We start from the raw sequence: 23,958 nt of genomic DNA on the forward strand, positions 1-23,958 counted from the left end.
GAACACTTCTGCGTGAAATACTTGTCGATTCCCCCTATTTGTTCATTTATACCAGCATGGCCTCAGGGATATTTTTTACATTGGGTTATGCTCCAGGACTAGTTCATGGTGTTGCTCAAATGGTTCCAGCTGTGGCCATGGGGAGCTCTTTCCCTCGGCTCCTGAGTCTTTCTGACGGGCCCTACCATTTGTGTGGGTCTCTCACACGCACTTCCTTTTTGGCACTACAAGATGCTCCAGGCTCATCCTGTGTAATTTCCTGCCCAGGCCTCAAACCAGGCATTTAATCAAGGAGCCCTGGTTCCTTTTATTGGAGAATGGTGTTAAAGACAAAGATCTGGGCTCTGCGTGTCTGAATTTTTGACACGCGCTCTCCAGCCTTTTTAATCGCTCAGAGGTGTTTCCCGTCTGAGTACATTACTGGCCCGCCCAGAGCGGTTCCAGTGTCCGTCAGCAGAGGGCGCAGGAAAAGGCCGCGCTTCCCCCACCACTGACGCCCCTCCCGGCGAGGGACCGCGCGGGATAAGGAGTGGAGGCGGGCACAGCTCTGCGCAGGACACCTGTCAAACCCGGACGGGGGCGGGGCCTATCTTGGGCCAGGGCCGGGAGCTGTCACGTGAGGGTCGGTGGTCAGCTGACTGGGGCGCAAGTCCCGCAGGGATGTTACCCTCCGAGCCGGAGGATGCTGCTGACTGGTGGAGCCGGAGCCAGACGCTAGCACCTCCGGGCGAGTCTTTGGCGGTGGGAACTACGATTGGCTTATGCGAGTCACGTGGGACGTCGTGGAGCGCACCAGGAAGACTGGGGTGTCCTACGCGGAAGTATGCGCAAGCGCTGAGGCATCGCGTCGCCGATTGGCGGCCGTGAGTCACCGGGCGGCGAGCGGCGGCTGGCGGGGGCGTGGCCAGGAGGGCGCGTGCCCCCTGCCCGGCCGCTGGTTGGCCGGCGCACATCACGTGGGGCGGGGCAGGGGGCGGTCCGCACCGGTGCGACGTCAACGCAGCCCGCTAAGCTCCCCCGACCTGTGCACCGAGGCCGGGCCTCGGCTGAGACCCCCGTGGGTCCGGGTGGGGCCGTCTGCTGAGCACCTTTGCGGCGGTCATGGACAACTCGGGGAAAGAAGCGGAGGCGATGGCGCTGCTGGCCGAGGCGGAGCGCAAAGTGAAGAACTCGCAGTCCTTCTTCTCAGGCCTCTTTGGGTGAGAAGCGCGCCGGGGGGTCAGCTGGGACCTACGCTGAGAGGACGGAGGAGTCATGGCCTGCAGCGGCGGAGGAGAGCCGCCGGGCTGGAGCCGAGGGCGGAGGGAGGTTCCGTGGTCTGAAGGAGCAAGGGGCCAGGCGGCGGTAGCGCGGTTAGAGGAGAGACCGTCTGAGGTGTGGGGAGGGCCCTGGACCCAGGGCGCCCAAACCGAAGGGGACCGGCCAGGGAGGGCAGCTGGATCGCGGAGCCTTCTAGAGTTCTGGGAGAGCCTGTGTGCAGGATCCCTCACGGGCACGGTGGGGCCTGGGACTGAGGGCATCTGCCCGGCCGGTGACCTTTCCCAGGCGCTGCAGTGGATTTGCATGAGCTCTGGGCGGTGGGGGTGAGGGGGTCAGGGCTGAGGCCATCCTGGGGGTGAGGAGCCCAAGTCTGAGGGGTGTGACGGTGCCTGAGAGAAAGCTGCATGGCCTGGAGAAAGGGCTCGGGCTTGAGGTGCTGGAGAACATTGCGGATTCTAACGGGGGTCCTCTGTGTTGGGCCACTGTACCAGTACCTAAAGTGGCTGGCTTAGAAACGACAGAAATTTGTCTCTAGCAGTTTTGGAGGCTGGAAGTCCAAGATGAGGGCGCTGGCAGATTTCGCATCTGGTGAGGGCCTGCTTTCTCACAGACGGGGCTTGTCACTGAGTTGTGGAAGAGGCTGTGGAAGGGGTAAACGGGCGCCCTGGAGTCTCTTTTATAAAGGCACTTGTCCTGGTCATGAGGGCTATGCGTCGTGCCCTGATCGCTTCCCAAAGGCCCCCATCTCCTCATACCATCATCTTGGAGGTTAGGACCTGACACATGAATCTTGGGGGGACACAGTCCATAACAGAGCTACCTTTGGAGGGTTCCCACTTCCCTGTTAGGACCATAGCAGCTGGTGTGGGGGAGGGTGAAGGCACTGACAGGAGAAATACCAGATAGTATTTATTAAGTCCTCTGATTCTGAGTCAGACCCCGGCCAGGCACTTTACCTGTGTCTTTGCATTGAATCCTCACAGCATCCCTGTGGAGGTGGACAGGTCTATTTGCTTGGTTCCCCAGTAAGTGGGAGACGTGGGCCTGTCCGATCCCAGAGCTGCCTTGCTGCCACACTGATTTCTCCCTGAGGCTCATGTCCATTTCTGAACACTACACTTAGGAAGGATGTTGGCAAAAAAAAAAAAAAAAAAGGAAGGATGTTGGCAGACTTGGGTGTCTTAGGAGGCTCCCACCCTAAACTCCCTCTCTCTCTCTGCCTGACCTGGCAGTTTTTCTCCGAACATTTGAAAGAGCAGGTATATTCATCCCAGTCCCTTCCAGCTCTAAAAACAGTTGAGATGGTGCTGAGAGGGGAATGAGCAAGGGGAGAACAGAGGACAGAGATACTGACCGGAGCCTGTCTGTCTGAGAGCAGGGAGTCTAGCAAGAGGTCAGCCCGGATGACTCCTCATGGCCAGCAGCCACTCCTGGCACCTGCTCCCTTTGGAACTGGGGTTTCATGTGTTCAGCATTTCACAGCTGCCTTTTTTTAAGGCCCCCGGTGGCTTTGGGGACTGGAGAAGGGAGTGTTGGGGCTCAGCTTGTCCCTCATGCCTTTTCCTCTCCTTTTAGAAACTTCAGCGGTAGCATTGCAAATTGAGAGGTCCCTGGTCACATTAGAGGGCCAAGTAGGATAGCCCCCACCTGGGATCCGGAGCAACCCTGTATCTTTGGATGTTACGGCCTTTGTTCTTCACTGTTTCTGGGAAGCCAGACACTAGAGGGCTTTGGGGCACCAGCAGCCCGCAAGGGAGGTGGTACCAGCCAGTTAGTAGATCAGAGCTCTCTGTACCTTTCCTCTGGCTCCTTCCTCCTCCCTCAAGTCCCCAGCCAGAGCACATGCACCTGGGGCAGGGAGCTGGGGGGTGGGGCAGTGGGGAGCAGCCCAGACTTCTATCTGGAAATAAAAAGCTGCAAAGTTCCTGAGTGAAGTGTAGTGAAACCACAGAAATGGGAGGGGAAGCGTGCTTCTTCCTGCTCCAAGGCTTCAGATGGATCCAGAAACTTCCCCACTGTGCCTCCTCTGGAATTATACAAGATTTAAACAGTGGTTGTGTTCCCTGGGGCTTGTCCTCGTCCCTGACACTTCCACCCTCTCCCCCTGCTCCCCCAGTTCCCCTGCCTACCGAAATCCAAGATAAAAACTTCTTCCCACTTGGATACCAATGTTAGTAGGAAGTTTTCTGCGTCTGTAAAATGAAAATCGTGGTAATACCTACTTCATGGAGTGGTTCTAAAAAGTAATGGAGAATGTGCTCGTGAAGTGGGGGCCACACAGTGCCTGACCCTGGTAAGTGTTTAGGTACTTAACTATTATTATTAAGTCCCATTACTGGAAGTTGAGCAGGAGGCACTAGAACAATAGGGATGATAGGGTGTTCTGTAGACAAAGAGCACGGAGCACATTCCTAAAGATTGAAAGGTGACAAATCAGTTCCTGTTTAAACTGCCTATAGATACCAGCAACCCCCCAGGATCCCTGGAGGCTGGCTTTGTGAGGGAAGAATTGATGCCCAGGTAGGGTGGGTGGGCCCTTAGCTAAGCATGGTGTGGGAACCAGAGCTTCCAGCTCTGCTGAGAACTGCCTTCCACCTGCAGAGCATGCACTCAGCCCCATGGGCCTGTTTGCATTGGGCATTATAGTGACTCAAAGTGCCCTGCCAGCTGCCAGGCTCTGCAGCTGAAAACTCTCGTGCCCCTCGCCCAGTCTCAGAGTGGAGTCTTTCCTGAGGGAATGCAAGCTTTTGGGGGTGCCCAGCCATCATTTTGCTGCAATCCCAGGGTTCTGCCTTTCTCGATGGTAGGGACTTCGCCACCTGGTTACACAGAGCGTCCAGTGCTCCTGTTTGGGACAGGACAACTGAGAGCCACAGGTCTTCCAGAAGCAACTGTTAAAAAAGGGAAACACGTTCAGTTCTAGGGCTGCAATAAGGTCATCTTGTTGGGGTGCAGAGAGGCATCCGTAGGACAACTAGAGGAGTACCCACCTTGTCATTCACAGGCATGGCCCCTGCATCCAGCTTACGGTCAGGAAGGCAGCAACCCGTAAATAAGCACTATCAGCAGAATGTAGTAAGGGGTGGGGAGGAGGGCAGGTCAGAGGCCCAGAGCTCTTTGGATATCAGAGGAGGGTGCCACCTTGCCAACCTGGGGTAGGGAAGGAAAAGCCCACACTGAGATTGGAAATAGGTAAACAATTCTAGAATATGCTCTGTCAGCCTGACAGGAGCCAAGCTGAACACCTGCCGTGTGATTGGCACGCTCCCAGATGCTACCTGCGGGATTGCAAGAACCTCCGGCAGTCCCCACCGGGTATGGGAATCTTCCCCCAGTCACAGAGGGACCCGGGTCACAGAAGCCATGAGCCCACATTTAGAGTCCAGGCCTAACTACAGTCCTTGGTTTTTCCACCACCCCACGTGACTCTAGAATTCCCCTTGCCAGGTGGCCAGCAGCCCTCAGAGTGTGTTTCTCCTCCTTCACATAATAGCAAACGTTTGAGCACCTGCTCTGTTCTGTCCTCTCTGCCAGATATGTCATCTCTCATCCCCACAGGGCCTCTTCCCAGATCGGGTTCGTTGTCTCCATTTTACAGAGAAAGCAGCCGAGGCTCTGGGGTTGCTAGCCCAAGGTCACGCCATTGTCAAAGTGCCTGGAACTGATCTCAGCCCAGGTCCCCTGGTCCCCAAGTCGGCTCTGTTTCTGCTTCTTGCCTGTTAACAGGCATGTCACAAGAGCGTTCTGTGATGGTTGCAGAACTGGGCAGTTGGTGTGCAACAATTTTCTCGTCCTTTCATTCCTGGGGCCTGTGTGCACTGGGTGGGAGCCCAGGTCGTGCTCATACCCTTTAGGCCCAGGAGGACGGGGTGCACTGCAGAGTGGGGGTGGGGGGTGGCGGAAGAGGGTGAATGGCTTAGCCTTGCAGGTGGGGCAGGAGGAGATGCCAAGGGATCCCGCAGCTCTGGCCCTGACAGCTCAATGCGGTCAGTGGCGGAGCAGGGCTGGTGGCCGCCTGCTCCCTGTGCCAGGTGGACCTTCCTGTTTTCTAACGTTCCTTCCGCCTGCAGCACTGCTTGGGGCCTCTGGTGGGGGGACTGGTTTAAGGACTCCCTCCCTTGCCTAGAGGCAGCTCAGCAGGGCTCCAGCAGAGAGCAGCGTCTGCTCATCAGGTGAGGGAAATCTGCACAGCCTTGGCTGTTGGCTCTGTAGAGAGGAGGTGAGAGCGGGCAGGGACCCTGTCCACCTTCTCGCTTTCCAGAAGACCCTTGGACATGGGAAAGCAAGCCTCCCCCATCACTGAGTGAGTGAGACTCAAGGCAGAACTTAATCTCCAAGGCCTGAGTCCTGTCTCTGGGCCCTGTGGCTCCCTGGCAGCGTGAGTGTGGGCAAGCCCCTTGACCCCGCTGAGCCCCACTCTCTCCTCGGGGTAATACCCAGAGCGCTACTGTGAGGAAGCCTGCGCCTCCTACCAAGCCGTTATAATCAAGTAAAGGAGGTGTGTAGAGCAACATGAGAGACGGTAAGGGTGGGACAGGCCCTGGGATCCGTTCTTCCCCATCCAGGACTCTGGCCAGAGAACCAGAGAAGCCCAAGGCGGTGGCTGTGGCACAGGAGGGACAGCGAAGGTCAAAGACCTAAAATGGGACTTCCTCTCTCCGCCCTGCCCTTTGAGGCCCTAGGAAAGTGCAGGTGGGCCGGGTGACCTGTTTCTGGCAGCCAGGAAGTGCCCAGGGGGTGGAGGAAGGAGCGAGGGAGGCTGAGACTCTGCCCTGCAGACCCCCCTGGCCTGAGGCCCACTGAGCCCGTCTGTGCATTGCTGGCACCGCTCGCTCCTCTCCATATGGCAGTCGCTGGAGGTTGGTGGCTGTGCCTGGGAGCCCTGAGCCTGCTTCCTCCGCCTGGGGAGGGGGCAGAAAGCAGAGCTGAGTGGGTAATTATAGACAGCCGTGCACCAGGCTGGCCCAAACCAGTTCCCTCTATTCCCAGCGTGACTTGGTGCTGGAGCTGCGGGATGGGGAGAGCTAAGCAGAGGCAGCTGGGGGGTGGTGGTGGTGGGGTTATCAGCGGGGGAAGGGCAGTCAGCTGTCACCTATGTTGCCACTGGGCTCTTCAGGAGAGACAGGCCCAACTAGCTTTTCTGGATCTCCTGCAGGAGGCCTTGGAGGAGACCTGGTTTCTTCCCCCAAAGGGAGTTTGCCACTCTCTGATGAGTGCTCTGAGCCACCCTAACCTCAGGGACAAGGCTTGTAGGAAACTGCAGATTTACCGTGCAGGGAGGCAGCTTTGTAGAGCACCCGGAGCTGGGGACTTCTCCCTTCTGGGCACTCTCCCTGCCAGAAACCTCCCTGTTACATTACAACAGGGCCTCAGCCCTGGAGTCTCTTTTATAAAGGCACTTGTCCTGGTCATGAGGGCTCTGCGTCGTGCTCTCATCGCTTCCCAAAGGCCTCCACCAGGGAAGTCTCCCGCCTGTCTCTCCAGCCTCATTTTCTACCCCTTCCCTGCATGGTAGCCAGCCTGCCCGCCGCTCTTCCTTGAACCTGAACCGGCCACACTTGTTTCTGTCCTAGGCTTTTTGCACCTGCTGTGACTGCTGTCTAGAATGCTCTTCCCTCTTTCCACAGGGAGCTCCTGAGTCATCTTTGAGGACCAAGCTTAAATCTTACATCCTCACTGTGGCAGCTTGCCGTGATCTGCCCATCCAGGGAGGCCCCTCCTCCCCCAATCCCTCTAGTGCTTACTCACTCTGAAATTTTCTTGCTGATTTCCTGTTTACTGAGGGCCAGGTCCTTCTCCTTGGTTTACTGCTATTAACTGCAGTGTCTGGCACATAATAAATGCTCACCTTTGTTTCCCAGGTGAGTAAGTGGCTGTGGGAATGGCTTCTGTTTCAGGATGGACCAATGACCCTGGGCAAGTCACTCATCCCCTCTGGGAACTCCACCTCCATCTCTAAAAGAAGAGGATGGAGTTCCAGAGATTCCCCTGTTGTCACTTGGCATGGAAATGGCCAGGACCCAAGTCCTGGGAGGAGGCAGGCCTGAGCAGACATTAATCCCTCTGGTTTTCCCACTACACAGTTAGAATCGTTGACCCAGTGCAGGGCTGGCGTGGGATCACAGAATTTCAGCCCGGCAGCTGACAGCCTTTGTGTTCTGTGTTCACTCTGTCCCACTGAGCTGAAACAAACCAGCTGGGGCTGACTCTGTTCATTGTTGATCACCCCGCTTTGGGCCTCTCAGTGGGACAAACCATTTCTGCTGATCCAGGAGTCTGAGTTTTTTTTTGTTTTTGTTTTTGTTTTTTGTTATTTTCAGAGAATGGCTGAATCTGGCTAGAACCTTGTCATTCCCACAAAGAAGGGAATGATGAGCTAGGGGATCCACAGGATGGAGAGATAGGATATCGGTCTATGAACGCATCCATCTCCTTGAAGTCTGAGAACATTCTAGTGAAGGTCCCCTAGAGGATTTTGTTGGTAGGCTCGAAAGGCCCCTATGCCTGTGCAAGTCCCTCGCCTCTCCAAGGCCAAGAATGGGTTCAAAGAGGTCACTCCAAGCAGAGGTGCCCAGGCCAAGGTGTGTCAGGCCAGCTGGGGTAAAGTTTGCCAGAGAAGACCCTGGGACCCAGCAGGGTGAGCGTGGGAGTGCATTCCTCAGGGGCCACTTCCTGTGGAATAGCAGAGGGTAGAGGAGGCAGCATCAGTGCAGCCCCAGAAGGTTCTAAAGAAGAACCTTACCTGGCAGTGATGTGGATTCAGAAGGCCGGGATTCCAGCCCTGGCCAGCCAGCTAGCCTGTCCGGGGGTATTTACCAACTGACACAGCCTGACTCAGAAGAGAGGTCATTGGCTGGCTGCTTTCCAAGCGGTTGGTTTAGATCAGCTTTTTCATCCCCAATTCACCTGAGCTTTCTGAATCACCTGAGGCCATTGTTTAAAAACCCTGATCCCAGGCCCCACCCGGACCTACTGAGCGAAATCTTCTGGGAGGGTGGCTTAGAGGTCTGACTTGATTATTGTTAGCCAGGAACTCCTGTGATTCAGTGGAATAGACAGAAGGAAGGAGCATTGTGAACACAACTCCCAAAATTACCCTGGAGGCCTTCCACGGCCACAGCTGGGGCTGGCTGGTTTCCAGGTCCAGTGGACATGGGTCGGGGGTGGGGGGGACAGGACCAATGATTTGTGTGGCTTTTTATTGGAAAATACCTCTCTTTTCTTCTCTTTCCACACAAAACACTGACGTCAGCGAAGAGAATCTGAAATTCATTTGGAACTGAGCATGTGGGTTTTTTTCCTACTGGTTTATGTGGGCCATGGGATTTGGAACAATTGCAGAGACCACAGACCCCATGGGCTGAGGCGGGTTGCGTTATTGGAGGTGGGAGGATAGAAATGTGGCTGAGACTCACAGACAAGGTGCTCATGAAGGGTCCCCCCAATTCAGGAAGAGCTTCATCTGCACCGCTTGGAGATCAGGAGGGCAGAATAAAGCCCAAACCGAATGCTCACTCTCTCTCTCTTTTTTTTTTTTTTTTTAAATATACTCCTCCGTATTTCTCAGGCCCCTACTCTTGCACAATAAGTTCTTTGAAGGTGGTTTTGCTATTTTAAATAATTCTGCACTGAACATCCTTACGACTTTTCTGATGCATTTCTCGGGGTAGATGGCTAGAAATGTAATTCTTTGCTGGACAACAGAACCAAATGTAAATCTTGATATTTAAAATGATCTATATATGTACGTATTTTTGTATGTATTATATAAATATATTTTAGCAGATAGAAAATAAGAAAATTCAGACAGTACAAAGGAGGAGTGTATGGTGATGAAACCTTGTTTCTCATGCCTGGTCCCCAGTTTTGTAGACCCCACCTTGGAGAAAAAAGGTCGTGACTAGTTTTTTGCATATACCTGCTCTGTTTTGAGTTAGTAATGGCACCCTCATAGGGTTGAGGGGTCTTCCCTGAACAAATGCAGCATGCAGGGCACGGGATTCAGGGAGATGGACAAGGCATCCAGAGCTGAGTTCCTCCCTGAGGATGCTTTGCAACCTCTTGGGTGGGGTGGATTTGCAGAGAGCCTGGAAACCAGCGGTCACTGAACAAAAGTGGAAGAGGCCATCAGAGACAGGACTCACGGGGAGATCAGGAAGGCTCCCCCACAACCATGCTGAGTCGGGGTGGCCCAGGCCTCCCCAGGGAGGGCCCCGGCACTCTGCATTCAGTGTGCCTTTGTGCAGAGGGAGCAGGGGGCCACGGGCTTGGTCTCCTCTGAGCCCTCAGCAGAGGCCTGAGCTGCAGCAGGCTTCACAAAGGCATGGGGGTGAGGATACGTCTCCCCTGTCACCGGGGGCAGAATGCTGGCTTGTTTTTCACTACCAGACTCATGTGTTTCATCTCCTTTTCTCTTCTTTCCCCAGAGGCTCATCCAAAATAGAGGAAGCATGTGAGATCTACACCAGAGCAGCAAACATGTTCAAAATGGCCAAAAACTGGAGTGGTATGTGATCTCGGCTAGAACCCCTTCATGCTCGTTTCTCCTCTTCCCTCAGCTTCCAGTCCTGAAGTCCTGGCTCATGGGCTACCCTTACAGCCCCCTGTCTGGCAGCAGAAACCCATCAGCCTGCCATCGGCTCACTTCAAGCCCATGGAGTTATTGTACTGGGTCACGGGGTTTGGCTAGAGGGCTCTAAGGGTAGGGATAAATAGGTTGTTGAATCCAGATAGCTCTTGGAGTGGTTTCTCCTTTAATTCAATGTCCGGTTTCCCCGGAAACTCCTGGCTCATGTTTTTATCAGCATCTGAATTCTGGGCCTGGGAAGCCATTCCAGTGTTCCAGTAGTAACCTTAAACATTAACCATTTCTCGAGTGTTCCCCTAAGTGCTGAGTATGTGCTACTTGATTGAATTGTCACAGCAGCCCCATGAAGGGCACTGCAATTAGTTTGTTGGAAACTGAGTCTTGGCTCAGCCCCGTCCCTGAGGTGTCACGACTAGTAAGGGTCAGAACCAGAATTCAGAGAACAGAAGTCTGACTCTGGAGCAGAGTGCTTAACCTGCCCTTGTGTGGCTTCTTGACCTTTACAGCCAGAGTGACTTAGGTTCATGGCATGGCTTACCCTGGCCACGTGGCCCTGGGGGAAGTTACTTGGGCTCCTCAAATCCAATCCCTCCTCAGTCCAACCACAGGGACAGCAGGAATCCCAGCCCTGTGGGGCTGTGGTATGGACTAGTGGAGATCCAGCGTCACCAGTGAGGGCAGCCAGCACTCAGTAGACGTGATGTCTGTGAGCTCCACATCCGTCATGCGCGTTAGCGACACCACCTCCCACTTTGGGATGGAAGGAAAAGCTCTCTCAGGACACTGAGAGATGTCTGCTGATGACAGCAGATGAGCTGCTGATGAGCAAACTTAAGGAGCCAGCCATGAGGTGCCAGCCACAGCCTTCTGTGTGCCCTTGCTCCAACTAGGGGAGCACACATGATGGCAATGTCATATTCTGCTGGAAGGGCCTCCATCCATCTGGAAGAGGGCATCCCAGGTCATGTGCCTCCAGAGAAACTCACAACATATATTGGTGGGTGGAGTGTGACCAGAGTCACGGCTCCTCTGACCTGGCTGTGAGGCTGTGGTCGGACTCTGGCGAGGTTGGCGCTTGGCTGGCTCCACCAAGGAGAGGTGGGCAGGCAGGGATGGGCTCCTAGAGATCAGAGAGGCTGGAAGATCTAGAGGAGAGCTTTGAAAATCTAGCCCATCAGAGCTCATGGAGGCTGATCTCATTACGTTACCCTGCCTTGCACATCAGCAAGATTGGATCAAGGAAATCGAGCAGAGACAGGTTTGGGATCCAAGGAGGAACTTTCTTACCCAGAAGGAGACAAAGCCTGGAATGGGACCCTGGAGGCAGTCTGGAAGCCCAGGGTGAGACAGATTCTCCCCGTTTTCTGAGAATGCTTTTGGTTTCCTGGAAATTGGAAGGGTTTTCCCTGAGCTGTCACCAAATACATTGTACACAAAGCCACACACCATGTGTAATTTCATGCTCCCAAACTAATAAGGTGCCAGCTGAAAAAGAATATTTCTTCATCACGTAGATGTCACTTTGCCCCTAAAATTTGGCACTTCCCCAGGCCCCAGCCATTCAAACAAAAGTGCTGGGCTGTTTTCTCATTTTTCTCCAGTGATGCTGCTTTTCTGGAAATTATGCTGTCACGTTTGAGCCCTTAAAAAATAAATCAGACATAATGGAAACTGGGCTGCTTTGTCTTCCCTACTCCTCTGAAGTTACAGGATGGGGCCAGGCGCTCTGGTCCCCTTCCAGTTTAGGAATTCTGTAATCCCAATTCAGCTGGAGTAGGATGAAGGGAAGCGTAACCTCAGGTGGAGACTGGCTGAGCCGGAAGTGGGTGTTGGAGCTTCCAGTTAGCATAGTCCTATCCCTGCTCTCCAGCCTTAGAAGAGGAGAGATGCCATAGTCTCCTGCAAGCTGCAAGGCAGTATGGGAGGCAGACTGGTGACCCCAGTGGCTTGTGGCCAGTGCAGGATAACAGCATGCAGCTAGGCAAAGGACAGAAAAGGCTTCCCATGTGGTCTCCACCAGCCTCTGCCCGTGGGCGCTTGTCCCCATACACTGGAGTTCCTGCTGTCCCCTGGGGCCACTGCTGGGGTTAGCTGGGGATAGTTTATATATCCTGCAGAGCTCTTGGCCCAGTCTGCCTTCTCCTTGGATCTTTAGAAGTGGGTGGCCCTGGAAAACTGGCAAAGGCTGGGATCAGGGCAATGGGATTTTAGCTGACCTCAGCCTGGCTCTCTCTATATATACATGGGGCTCAGGGGCTTTTCCCCAATGCTGCTTCCTCCTCCCTCCCTAGTCTACCTCACGGGTCTTCAGAAGTCTCAGTCCAGGGGCCCGGAAGCCTGAGGTTGAGGCCTTCACCTCAGCTCACCCAGGCCAGCCACTTCCTCACTCAGGCCCCACTGCATTCTAGAGAGCCACCCCCAGGGCAGCGTCTGCATGGCTCCTGACAAGCGGAGCCCCACTCAGGCTGAGCTCACTGTTTTCTGTTCCAGCTGCCGGAAACGCTTTCTGCCAGGCAGCCCAGCTGCACCTGCAGCTCCAGAGCAAACATGACGCGGCCACCTGCTTTGTGGATGCCGGCAATGCCTTCAAGAAAGCTGACCCCCAAGGTGAGCCTCCAAGGGTCACTGGGGCCCTGGCTGCCCCCAGCACAGACATGACTGAACCCTCTTCAGGGAAGGCTTCGGGTTTCCGCGAGGCTCCAGTTTTCTCCAGGGGCCCAAAGCATACCAGAGGCTGGCAGGGAGACGCTTGTGCTTGAACTTCAGAATTGGCTCCCTTCCGGTTGGCATTTGCATCCCCGCTCCAAGCCTCTGCCGCCTCCCCCCCCCACCCCTACTTTGTGTGCGCAGCTGATGGCTTCCCTCCTGGAGCCTGGGAGCATTTGGGAGTGGGAGTTACATTGCAGACCCACCGCATGCCAAGGAGAGACGAAAATCTGTTCTGTTGTCAGAATTAACATGCAGAAGGGGGTGGGAGGGGGTTCTGAGACCAGCCAGGTAGGAGTTGCTGCCGAAAAAGGAGCGGAAATTATCCTAACCTGGCTTCCCTACACCCTGGGGGGGGGGGGGGGTGTGTGGAGAATCAGAACAGAGCCCTGGATGGAGTTGCCAGAGAACAAGTTACTTAAAATGAGGAAGTGTTGGGGATAGAAGCCCAGTTTGGGACTGACTCATGGTGAGAAAACCATTTGTCCCACTGGGCTCGTCCTGAAGCAGAGGCACAGCCCAGTGGGTACCAGAATTTTGGATTTCAGGGAGCTGGGATTTTCTTTTTTTTTTTTTTTTTTTAATCTCTGTGCCAGACACAGGTTGCTGACTTTCTTAATTTTAGCAAGCCAAGACATTTTTTTTAGGAGACAATCTATTGTTACTATTCTCTTGTGAGAGAATAGGGAATAGGTGAATGTTTTAAGAAAAAAAGAAAAAAGGAGATGCCTCATCTTGGAATAAAGGGGCTGCCCTTCCCAAGAGGACAGTTTACACCCAGGTCCAGAGGTGTTTGTAAGGCTTGGTGAACCCTAGTTCCCGCCCCAGTGCTGGGGAATTGTTGGCAGATCTGTTACTACTACCAGGGACACGTAGTTCCCAGTCAGGGATTTGATCTCTGCAGACCAGATAGCTTTTCTGTGTCCACAGACTTGACCAGTCACTGCCCTGGAGCTGAGTATCTCACAGAGGTTGGCCTGAGGGTCACATGGCGGGCCCAGGCTCGCCAAGAGCCAGAGGGGAGTCCCTGTGACTAGGTGGGTCATGTGATGATGAGGACTCAGGGCAGCCTCAAGTCACCCAGGGATGTCTGTCCCCCCTCCCCCTGCCAACCAGCTTTCCCTTTGGTCCCTGGGGAACTGGCGCTTCCTGGAGATGCCACCGTAGCATCTGTGATGTTCAGCTGCTGCTCCAGAGTGACTGGAAGGACTCGTTTCTGGGGCGGGAGTTGAGCGTCAGGCTTCATGACACGTGCATGGCGCCCTTTGCTCTTTAAACAAAAACCCCAGCACTTCCCTTGGATGGGCCTCCACCCGGCGCCGCCGTGATGTTGTGCCTGTGATGTTGCGTCTATAGGTCCTTCAGTGGCTTTTGATCTGAGCTTTTTCAGCTGGAGGCAAGGCTCTGCAGGGGGTGTGTTGGATGCTGGGGCCTTGGGAAGGGCCGCAGCCCCATGCCTGGCCTCAGGAAGTGCAGAGCATGGCAGAGGTGTCCCATGCCAGTGAAAGCAGCAGCAGTTATGTCTGCTGATATGGCCATGGCCATTGTGGGGCCCAGAGGCCAGCTTGGTTTCTCCAGGGATCAGCAAGCACGGTTTATTGCCCTGGGAGCTGAGGCACAGGGAGGGTGTGTTTGGGATGGGAATTACCTTTCAGGGAGCAAGAGAAGCAGTGATGAGGAGGGGAGCCTAATTTGGGCCCAGCCCAGGGTGAGTACCTTAGCTGGAGTGCCAGGTTCTGGCAGGGAGGGGCACGGGAGCAGTGTCCCAGCACTGCCGCCTCACAGCCTCCCCACCCTAGTAATGGTTTGTGGGGCGTGGGGCTCCGCGTGATCTCCTAAGTCTAGATGGAGCCCGTTCCCCTGTAACCTCAGGCAGTCACTTCATCTTTTGGGGCGTCCATGAACTGATCTGGTAAGGCAGAGACCACATGTGAGAAAAAGCACAGACCTGGCCAGCATGATACCTGGTATGTGATAAACATCTAGTGAGGGGTGGCTCTAGGCTCCCATCAGAGGCCTAACCTCCTCCCCTTGGCCATGTGTCTTGTGAAATGAAGCACAAGGGACCCACCTGGAACCCCTCCAGGTTTCCCCCAGTGGGTGGCTAGCTCCCTAGGGCCTTGCTGGTCACCTTGGCCTCCTCAAAGACCTCTGTCCTGTGTCAGCACCTCCTACGGGAGTCCTGGAGGTCCCTCCCCACAAGAGGCAGCTGGTGCCCAGCCTGCACAGAAGGCCTGTCAGCGTGCTGTCTCTCTGTGAGTCTGCCCAGAATGGTGGACCAGGGGGTGGCCTGCCCTGGTGGCTGGAAGGGAAGGCGGGGGCGTGATGCCCATAGCTGTCGGTGATTCCCCTGTTTACCCACCACTGCCAGCCGCTCTGGAGGGACTCAGGCCAGGGAGGCCTCTTACCCCAGCCACCTGAGAGCCAGGCCCAAGGCTCTGCGTGTCTGCATTACTGGGTGCCTACTGAGTACCAGACACGGCAGCAGCTTTTTTTAACCCATTCCTCTTGTTTGCTTCTTCAGTCTGTCCGGTTGTACCCAGAAGGGCTGAGTCCCAGGCTTGATGTGGGAAACCGCAGCTGGACCCAGAGGCCACTAGAGCACAGTGGAGGGTGGGGAGAGGGCCCTGGGTTGCAAGGGTCCCAACTCCTGGTGTGCCTAAGCCAGCGCCTTCCCCCGCTCTAGACCACAGCACCACCAGCCCCCCAGCCTGGGCTAGATCTTGTCCAGGGGAGCTCTGGCCACTCATCCTCTAGGTCCCAGGACTGAAGGGACCTGACTGAAGATGAGCCAGTCATATCCAGTGTGTCAGCAGCTTGTCTGCCAGCACTTGCTGGGGTGTCAGCTGGCAGCCTGCCACTTTCAGGGACAGGTATCCCCGAGCCAGGAGCAGGTGTGAAGGGGACTTAACCCCATGAATCCATGTTGCCGCCTGGGGGTGAGCCTTCTGCCCCCTGCCACTCCAAGGGCCATGCCTTGTTGACAGCACTCCAGCGCCAGCACCAGCAGGCCTGGGGCAGCAGCTGTGGGGGAGCCTGTCCTACCAGAAGAGCTCACAGCCTCTCTCCCCCGCCTGGGCTGCTTCTCTCACCGGGAGCAACCTGTGCCACCTCTGAGCATATGTGCAGGTGCCAGGTTGGGCTCCCTGGTATTCCAGAAGAGGGAGCCGGTGAGTCTCCCTGTTGGCCACAGGCACCGCCTGGTGTGGAGAATGGAGCAGGGGTGGGACTTGCAGAGCTGGCTCCCTGCAGCCCAGTGGGCTAGCTCCTTATCAGTTAGCGTCGTGTTACAACCAACCGATTGCTGGTTCCTGAGTTCAAAAATGCTCTGTTTCAAAATATGTTGCGTGTGTTCAAACGAGACTACTTCCAGCCATAATTTTTTTCTGTGTTCTCTGCCTTTTCTGTGACTCTGCCTCCTTTTTGGCCTTGTTTTCTTCTTTGGTGCCCCGGGTTTCCAACTGTCTGCCCCAGAACCTTGACAGAATGGTGTACATTCTCTGAATCTTCCTGGCATCCCCAGAGGCCTTTCAGAATCAGACCAAACCTGTGAGCCCTCCCTCCCCCAGAGCACTGCTCTGAGATACTCACCTTGCACATGTAAATTTGGGGGGGCTTTGTGGACTCCCTGAAGGTACAGCCACAGGTCTGAGGCTGAGAGCCTCTGTTCACATATCCCCCACCCCACCCTACCGAGTCTCAGGTAGTGAGTTATTTAGCACCATAAGAGCAGGCACTAGGTTCGGCCCTCCTTGGCCTCTACCCAGTGGGCCCAGCTGACTAGGGGTCATCCTGGATGGTAGGATGAACTTCTAGCTCCACCCCACCTCAGAGCCCACATCCTGGGTCTGTCCAGGCTCTCTGTCCTCTTCCCCACACCTCCCCCCACACCTTTTCCTCTGAGATGCATTTTAAAAAATCTACCCTGAGAGCTCATCTCTGTCTGCTAGAAAATGCCTCCCACTCATGCTGCTCTCTCCTCCAAATAACGTGTCAAAAGAATAAAAAAGCCATCCCCAAATTTAAGGTCTTGGGAGAGGTAGTACGACAAAGGTAGCTGAATATCTCCCCTTGTGGGCCTTCCTGGTGTTTGCTGTGTTGGGGGTCTTGTGGTTTGAGGAGCAGACGAGTGGCGGGCAAGAATCAGTGATGGAGAATCTAGCTGAAGGGGCCTGGGTATCATGGCATCCAGCCCCCTCCTGCCATGGACAGAGGCCAGGCAGGTGCAGGGGACATGGCTGATGCAGGATCCTGCAGTGACACAGTGGAACTTGGGCCTTCCAGCTTGGCCACCTCCGATCCCACCTCTCCCCCTCTCCAGCACCACTTGTGGAGAGCAGGGCCTTAGTGGGCCTGGCTCAGAACGCCCACGGGAGGCTGGCCGTGAGCCTGTGGTTCTGTCCCTGGGGCTGCTGGGAAGGTGGTGGCATTGTGGCAGCCCTGAGGGAGAGGACAGCCCTCGGCAAGTCAGGGTCTACACAGTCCATTTCTCTGAGCACACTACCTGGGACTTGAGGATCCCCTTCACCTCCCCTCCCAGCCATGACACCGCAGCCCCGGCAGCTCCGTGTGCCTGGTGTTCTCTGCAGGCCACCGAGCGCCTGCCCTGCCACCACCTCCTGTCCTGGCTTCTGCTGAGATGACTTCTCTTCCTCATTTCTCTTCCTTGCCTCCCTTTTTCTCTCCCCAGAGGCCATTAACTGTTTGATGAGAGCGATTGAGATCTACACAGACATGGTAAGGGTTGCTGCCTGTCCTGTTCCGCTTCCTGCCCCACCATATTGCTCCAGCCTGCCCTCCCCAACCCTGGCACGAAGAGCAGGTAGGAGGGGGTGTGAGAGTGGAGGGAGTCTGCTCACCTGGGTTCTGGCAGCCCAGGGTTGGCTCAGCCCTGGCCCTGCCCCAGGGGACATCCCCATGACAGGAGAGGCCCAGAGGCGCCTCCGCCCGGGAGCCAGGACCAGGGACCAAGACGAGGCTCAGGCTCCTGTCCATTCTTGCTGCTTGTCTCTTCAGGTCCCTTCCCCAGGCGGGAACACAGTCCCGCCCCCTGACAGACCCCGGGCAATACTGAAATATTGTAGTGAGCACAGTGATAGCCACTACCATCTGTTGAACCCGACATTGTCAGCTGAGTGGTTTAATTCTCCCCTTCGATAGCCCTGCAGGGTGGGGGCCGTCCTCCATGTGACAGAAAAGGGGGGCCCAGACGAGTGATGTGACTTGCCCAGGGACACATGCCCACAAGCAGAAGTTGCTGAGACCCAGAACTAGGCCTTGCTGAGCTCAGAGCTTTGCCCTTTCCTGATGTCCCTCGGCAGGGGCAGGGGCTGTGGAGCAGCCCTGCGTGCCGAGTGGGCAGCCTGGCGCCTGGACGCCCACCGGGTGGAGGCTGGGGGGCTCAGCCCCTCTGGAAGCTAGAGAGCTAGAGGCTTCCTTGGGGAGAGCCATCGTGTCAATGGGGGAAGCTGGGGGTTGGCCTGTCAGTGGGGCGGCCTCCATGGCCACATTGGGGGCAAGGGGAGGCTTAGGAAGGCTGTCCCCTCCGCAGTAGGGATGCCTGGGCTGTCAGCCTGGTTTCTCCAGAGTGTTTACAGGTGATTCTAGGCTGGTCTTTCCCCCTCTCTGGGCCATCTGTCCCCAGGCCAGGCCCTCTGCCTGGTACCTGGGCCCCATTACCTCTGGCATTGCCTCGTCAACCTGTATCCCTGTGGACAGGAGAAACCCGGAGGCTGAATGTGGAGGGGTGTGACAAGGTCACCCCATCAGGGCTCAGTGAAGCCTCCCATTGGAGGCCTGTGCCCCTCAGTCTCCCGGTACCCTCTTGTACATGCCTCATTTGTGTGACTGAGGTGCAGGAACCCACTGGTTTTGGGGGCCCAGAAGAACAAGGAGGGGCAAGTGGGACGCTGGGAACATTACTCCATCAAAAAGGACCCCTTCCTGTGTCCCACCCAGGGCCGGTTCACGATCGCGGCCAAGCACCACATCTCCATTGCTGAGATCTATGAGACGGAGCTGGTGGACATCGAGAAGGTGAGTGGCAGTCGGTGGCCCTGCCTGGCTGACAGTGGGGGAGGACTGCAGCAGCCTGTCTCCTCAGACTCGGGCTCGTCTGTCTGCTCTCTCCACCTGAGGCATCCTCTGGTGTCTGAGTACCAGAAAGGGGGTGTGGCGCACCGACAGAACTTGGGTAGAGGGCTCCTGCTGTGGCCCAGGCAGGGCCGGCCCTATGGTGGATCAAGGTCACATTGCCACCTCCTCACGCCCTGCCTCTCCCCGTGTCTCCCCAGGCCATCGCCCACTATGAGCAGTCTGCAGACTACTACAAAGGAGAGGAGTCCAACAGGTACCGGCTGTGGGCACCCTTCCCCCTTCCCTATACCCCCCCCACCCCACCCCTTAGCCCCCAGGCCGGCCACCACTGACCTCTGTCTCCTCCGCCCACCCTTACAGCTCAGCCAATAAGTGCCTGCTGAAGGTGGCTGGCTATGCCGCACAGCTGGAGCAGTATCAGAAGGCCATTGACATTTATGAGCAGGTGGGGACAGCCAGGGCTCTGGGGGAGGGCCCTGCACCCCATTTGCCCTTTCCTGATGTCCCGTCATCTGCACAGTGCTCCCTCCCTCCCCCTGGCCACCTCTCCCCTCCCCTCCATCACCATCCTGGCACTCCCCTTGTCCTCACTGGCTAAACAGTTCACCACCCACAACCCCACAGGGAGTCCCCACCCTCTCCCTGTATGCTTCTCACAGAAAGCTTCCTGCGGGGGCCTGGGGGCCCAGAGGGAGTGGGAAGAGAATCCTTAAGGCCTGGGGTAGCCAGAGGGAGCTGAGGAGCCCACAGGGAGGGGTCAGAAAGCTCGTCCTTCACACACCATGGGAGTGACAGGGAGGGAGCATCACGTGGGGGCGCAGGCTCCCCTGGGCTGTGTGGGGAAGGCTGGGCGGTCCTGGTGGGTTCAGCTTGGCCAAGAGAAAGGCAGGCAGCTGGCCTCGGAGGAGTAGGGGGCGGGTGCCACCTCTCATGTTCCCGCAGCCTGCCGCCCCTCTGCCCACCGACGTGCCAGCCTCCTGTAGGGCCTGACAGTGGGGCCGCCTCCTCCCCACCATCTCAGGGGGTGGGGGGAGCCCACCGACACCGGGCTTTGGCCCTGTGACAGCACTCGCCCCCTGCCATACCCTGGTCTTTGGCTACCCACACACCACCGGCTGACTTCCTGGGGCTGGCCCTTGGCCTCCCTGCCCTTCGGGTCCCGGGTTGATGGGGCTTCATCCGGGACACAGATGAGGCTCCCAGCCGGCCCCCCGGTGCCTCTCAGTGACCCTGGCTCTCTGGCTGCCTGCCCAAGCTTATAGTGCCACCACCGCACCTCCACAGGTGGGGACCAATGCCATGGACAGCCCCCTCCTCAAGTACAGCGCCAAGGACTACTTCTTCAAGGCGGCCCTCTGTCACTTCTGCATTGACATGCTCAATGCCAAGGTGAGCTGGGGCCCAGTCGGACCACCCAGAGCGTCCCCCACCTCCCAGTGACCACCGTGGTGCACCATGTTTATCACTAGATCCCTTAATAGGGGTGAGCCCTCCCTCATGTCCAGCACCTGCCTGTCAGCTGTGGGCAGGAAATGCTTGTTCTCACCGATGTGCTCCTGTCCCAGGTGTCACCTGCCCAGTGTCTGTAGCTTTTGAGTTTATCCAGCTTCTCACTTACTTGGTGCCAGTGAGGGAGAGCACACTTTGAGTTTTTGCTGCATCCCTCGAGGTCAACACCACTGTCACCTGTTGTACAGATGATGACACTGAGGCTAAGACACAGGGACCCTTATTCAAGGTCACATGGCTGGATTCCAGATCTTTCTGACTCCCAGTGTCATGATTTGAACCGTAGTTTGCGTGTCCACACCACCCCTTTTGAGGGCTGTTTGGCAAGACAGGGGTGAGTGGTGGGCGAGGGGGTGGGGAACTGCTGGGGGCAGGGAGCTGGAGTCTTCCAGGGTTCCACATTTCCTGGGGTCTCCAGCCACCTTGCCCTCCGCCACATGGAGTGTCTGAGCCCCACCACCACCCCTGCTCCCACTGGCTGCGTGTAAGAGCTCGCTCAGGCTCGGCCTCAGGCTGGTTCGCATCCCTGCCCCCATATACCCAGTGCCCTGAGCAAATCTTTCAGAATGGGGGTCACTCATTCCACCTTCCCTGGGTCCACATGATGGTTAAATGTAAGAAGTACCCAGCACCAGCCCTGCCCTGTAGGATGTATTCGTAGGAGGCAGCTGTCATTTGTGCCCTGCCCTGGGCACTGGCCTAGGAGCCCCTCCCCACGCTTCCTCCACACAAGCTGTCTCTGCAGCCAGGTTTGGCCAAGTACAGCCCCAGGGAAGTACCCTCCAGGCACAGAGCCAGGTGACACTGGGGGAGGGGGAGGGAGAGGGGCGCAGAGCACTGCCTGGGGCCAGGTGTCTCAGATCCCCTTGGCTGTCAGGCCAGTGGCTCCAGTGGCCCGTCTTCATTAGCTTGTCCCCTTCCTTCCTTCCTTCTTTTCTTCCACCCTCGTGATGTCCAGCTCGCTGTGCAGAAGTATGAGGAGCTGTTCCCCGCATTCTCTGGTTCCCGGGAGTGCACGCTGATGAAAGTGAGTGCTGGGTGCTCAGCACCCTCTCCCCACCCTTTCCCTGTCTCTGGGCCTGGAGACTCAGCCAGGATTTGGGGCAGAGGACACCTGGAGTCTTAGGTTCTCCTTACCTACCGTAATCACCAACTAGGGAGGGTTCTTTTTTTTTTAATTTTTATTTTTATTTATTTATGATAGACATAGAGAGAGAGAGAGAGGCAGAGACACAGGCAGAGGGAGAAGCAGGCTCCGTGCCGGGAGCCTGACATGGGACTCGATCCCGGGACTCCAGGACTGCGCCCTAGGCCAAAGGCAGGCACGGAACTGCTGAGCCACCCAGGGATCCCCACTAGGGAGGGTTCTTAAGGGTCTTTTGTTTTTGTTTCATTTTTCCCTCTTCTCCCATTTGGGCCTCTGTTCTCTCTCAATAAGAGAAGGTTCAGGTGGTGACGGAGGTAGGGGCAGACCTAGGAGGCTCTTGAATGCACACAGGCAGGGCTGGAAACCACCCCTTCCTCCCTCCCAGCACAGGAGCCCCCAGCCCACATCCCCCGATGGTGTGTGTGGGCCAGCCTTGGCCCCTAACCCCTGCCTGCCTGCCATCTTCTTGCAGAAATTGTTAGATGCCCATGAGGAGCAGAACATCGACAGCTACACCGAGGCGGTGAGTAGCCTGGGGCGGGGAGGGGCTTGATGGAGGGGGGCCCCCTGCTGAGACATGCTCTCCCATGAATCCCACCCTTTCTCCCACCCTTTCTCGCCTGGCCCTGGCTGTGAATTCCTTTCTCCTGTCAGCCCAGAATCCTCAAAGGGAGCCCCAGGGATACAGGAGGTGTTCCCCCTGTATTAGAAACCCCCCCTTGGAGGCAGAGCTGGGAGGCAGACCCGTGTCCATCTATCTGTTCCTGAAGGCCAAGTCCTTTGCCCCATTCAGAGTGCATCTAGGCTGCATCTGTCAAGTGTGGCTCCTGGGTACCCCTCAAGAACCCTGTACCACCCACGATAACAGAGATCAAAATCCCTCTGGTCCACCCTGCCCCAGACAGTGGGCAGGACATCAGGAAGCTCAGCCGTGGAGAAGAGAGAAGTGGGGCCACAGCAGGGTGACAAGGTGCAAGTTCTCTCTCTGACCTCCTTCCCCGTGGCACTTGGAACAGGCCCTCCCATCTCCAGGACTGTTTCCCACCCAGAAAACAAGGAAGCTGGACCATTTTATGCTGGAGCATCTTTTTCTTTTTCCCCAAGGCAGCCTTAGAGGGAGCACCCCTCCCTTCGCTCCTCCTCAAGGAGGCTGGCTGGGACACATCTAGAGAATTTGGGGACCAGAAACTTGGACTGGGGACAAGGAGGGAGCCAGGCCCAGGTGTGGGACCAGCCCCCCTGTCACTTTCCCTCCCCTCCACGTGTCACAGGTGAAGGAGTATGACACCATCTCCCGGCTGGACCAGTGGCTCACCACCATGCTGCTTCGCATCAAGAAGACGATCCAGGGGGATGAGGAGGACCTGCGCTAAGCCCCACCCAGCCCCCTGGCACCTGTCTTCCTGCCCTGTCTTCTCTACCCCCGCGCCCCTCCAGCGCGTGAGCCCAGAGAGAGAGAGAGGTGGGGCCGAGACCTTGGCTGTGAGACCTTCCTTCCCTCCCCGTAGAGGAGTCTCCCCAAGACACAGTGCGGGCTCAGCCCTGCTTCGGGGCTCCTGAGGCCGGCCGGGCCTGCTGGCTGGACAGACCCCTCCTCTGTTCTTGCTGCATCCTTCACCTCCTGCCCGTTTATTTAAGCCCCCCAAAGATGCCCCTTCTCCATCCCGAAACACAGAACCTGACACAGACCTACTTGCTGTGGGTGCTGCCAGGGGTGGGGGTCAGCACCTGGTCCCCCATCTCCTGAGCAGCCGAGGCGTGAGGCTGGCTTTGGTCTTGCCCACTTGTCCTCCAGCCCAGCTCCGAGCACATGTAGCCACTGAGATTTGCTCTCACCTCAGGGGTGGGCTCCTTCCCCTTCAGTGCCAGGAACCACCACCCACCCCCAGCCTCCTGCAGCCTTGACCTCTCAGGATAGACCCCAGGCCTTGGAGCTCAGAGGGTCACCCCTGCACCCACCCCTCCATCTGCTCCTTCCCTAGTGCTTTGAGGTTTTGTGGTTAGAAGCTGCAGCTGGCCTAAGGAAGAAAATAAAAAAGAACACTTTGCATGAGTCTCTCTTTCTCCTCACGTCTGCTGCCCCCTTCTCCCTTAAGGGCTGCTGTCCTGTCTTCCTGTCCCTCCTGGTCCCCACCTGGGACTCCACGCACACGGTGGGAAAGAAGAGGGCGAGCATGACTGGGAGACAGGGCTGTGTCAGAGGCCCTGGGGATGGGTGGCTCGGGGAGGAGTCACGGGCTTGAGAGTCTGGGAGTGCCTGGCTTGATCCAGTGGCATCTGGGTTCTGCAGGCCTCGGTTTCCAACAGTGGGATGGTGGGTGGCAGTACCAGCCCTCAGCCAGCTGGAGAATAGAGGGTAACCACAGTGGTGGGGAAGGAGGATGGCAGAGGGCTGCTGAACCTCACGGCCTTCCCTCATGTCCACGCTTCCCTGGAGGGAGGGTTGAAAGCCCCAGTGGCATTTGTTCTAGGTGTCCCAGGACAAGGGAGGAAATGACTTAGTTGAACAGGGCACAAAGTCCAAGTGGGCATGTCAAGTGGAAGAGGGCATGACAGGAAGGAGCCCTCTGCCTGGGAAAGGTGGACAAGAACCACCTGCCACCTCCACATTGCCTCAATGTAGGCTTGCATAGAGGTGAGCAATCTGATGTGT

At 56.7% G+C, this 23,958-nt stretch overlaps 1 protein-coding gene across 1 annotated transcript; it reads left to right on the forward strand.

The window, feature by feature from the left end:
• Positions 1–952: 952 nt before the first annotated feature.
• Positions 953–23,353, forward strand: NAPA (NSF attachment protein alpha). Its single transcript, XM_077847098.1, has 11 exons — positions 953–1,199; positions 9,687–9,766; positions 12,338–12,454; positions 17,244–17,290; positions 18,512–18,589; positions 18,847–18,902; positions 19,010–19,094; positions 19,934–20,038; positions 21,117–21,185; positions 21,778–21,828; positions 22,577–23,353. Exons 1-11 carry the CDS (start codon positions 1,102–1,104, stop codon positions 22,676–22,678), a joined length of 888 nt encoding a protein of 295 aa, XP_077703224.1. The 5' UTR covers positions 953–1,101; the 3' UTR covers positions 22,679–23,353.
• The last annotated feature ends 605 nt before the right edge of the window (positions 23,354–23,958 follow it).

The sequence above is a fragment of the Canis aureus genome, chromosome 1, assembly GCF_053574225.1.
Source record: "Canis aureus isolate CA01 chromosome 1, VMU_Caureus_v.1.0, whole genome shotgun sequence".
Taxonomy (NCBI): domain Eukaryota; kingdom Metazoa; phylum Chordata; class Mammalia; order Carnivora; family Canidae; genus Canis; species Canis aureus.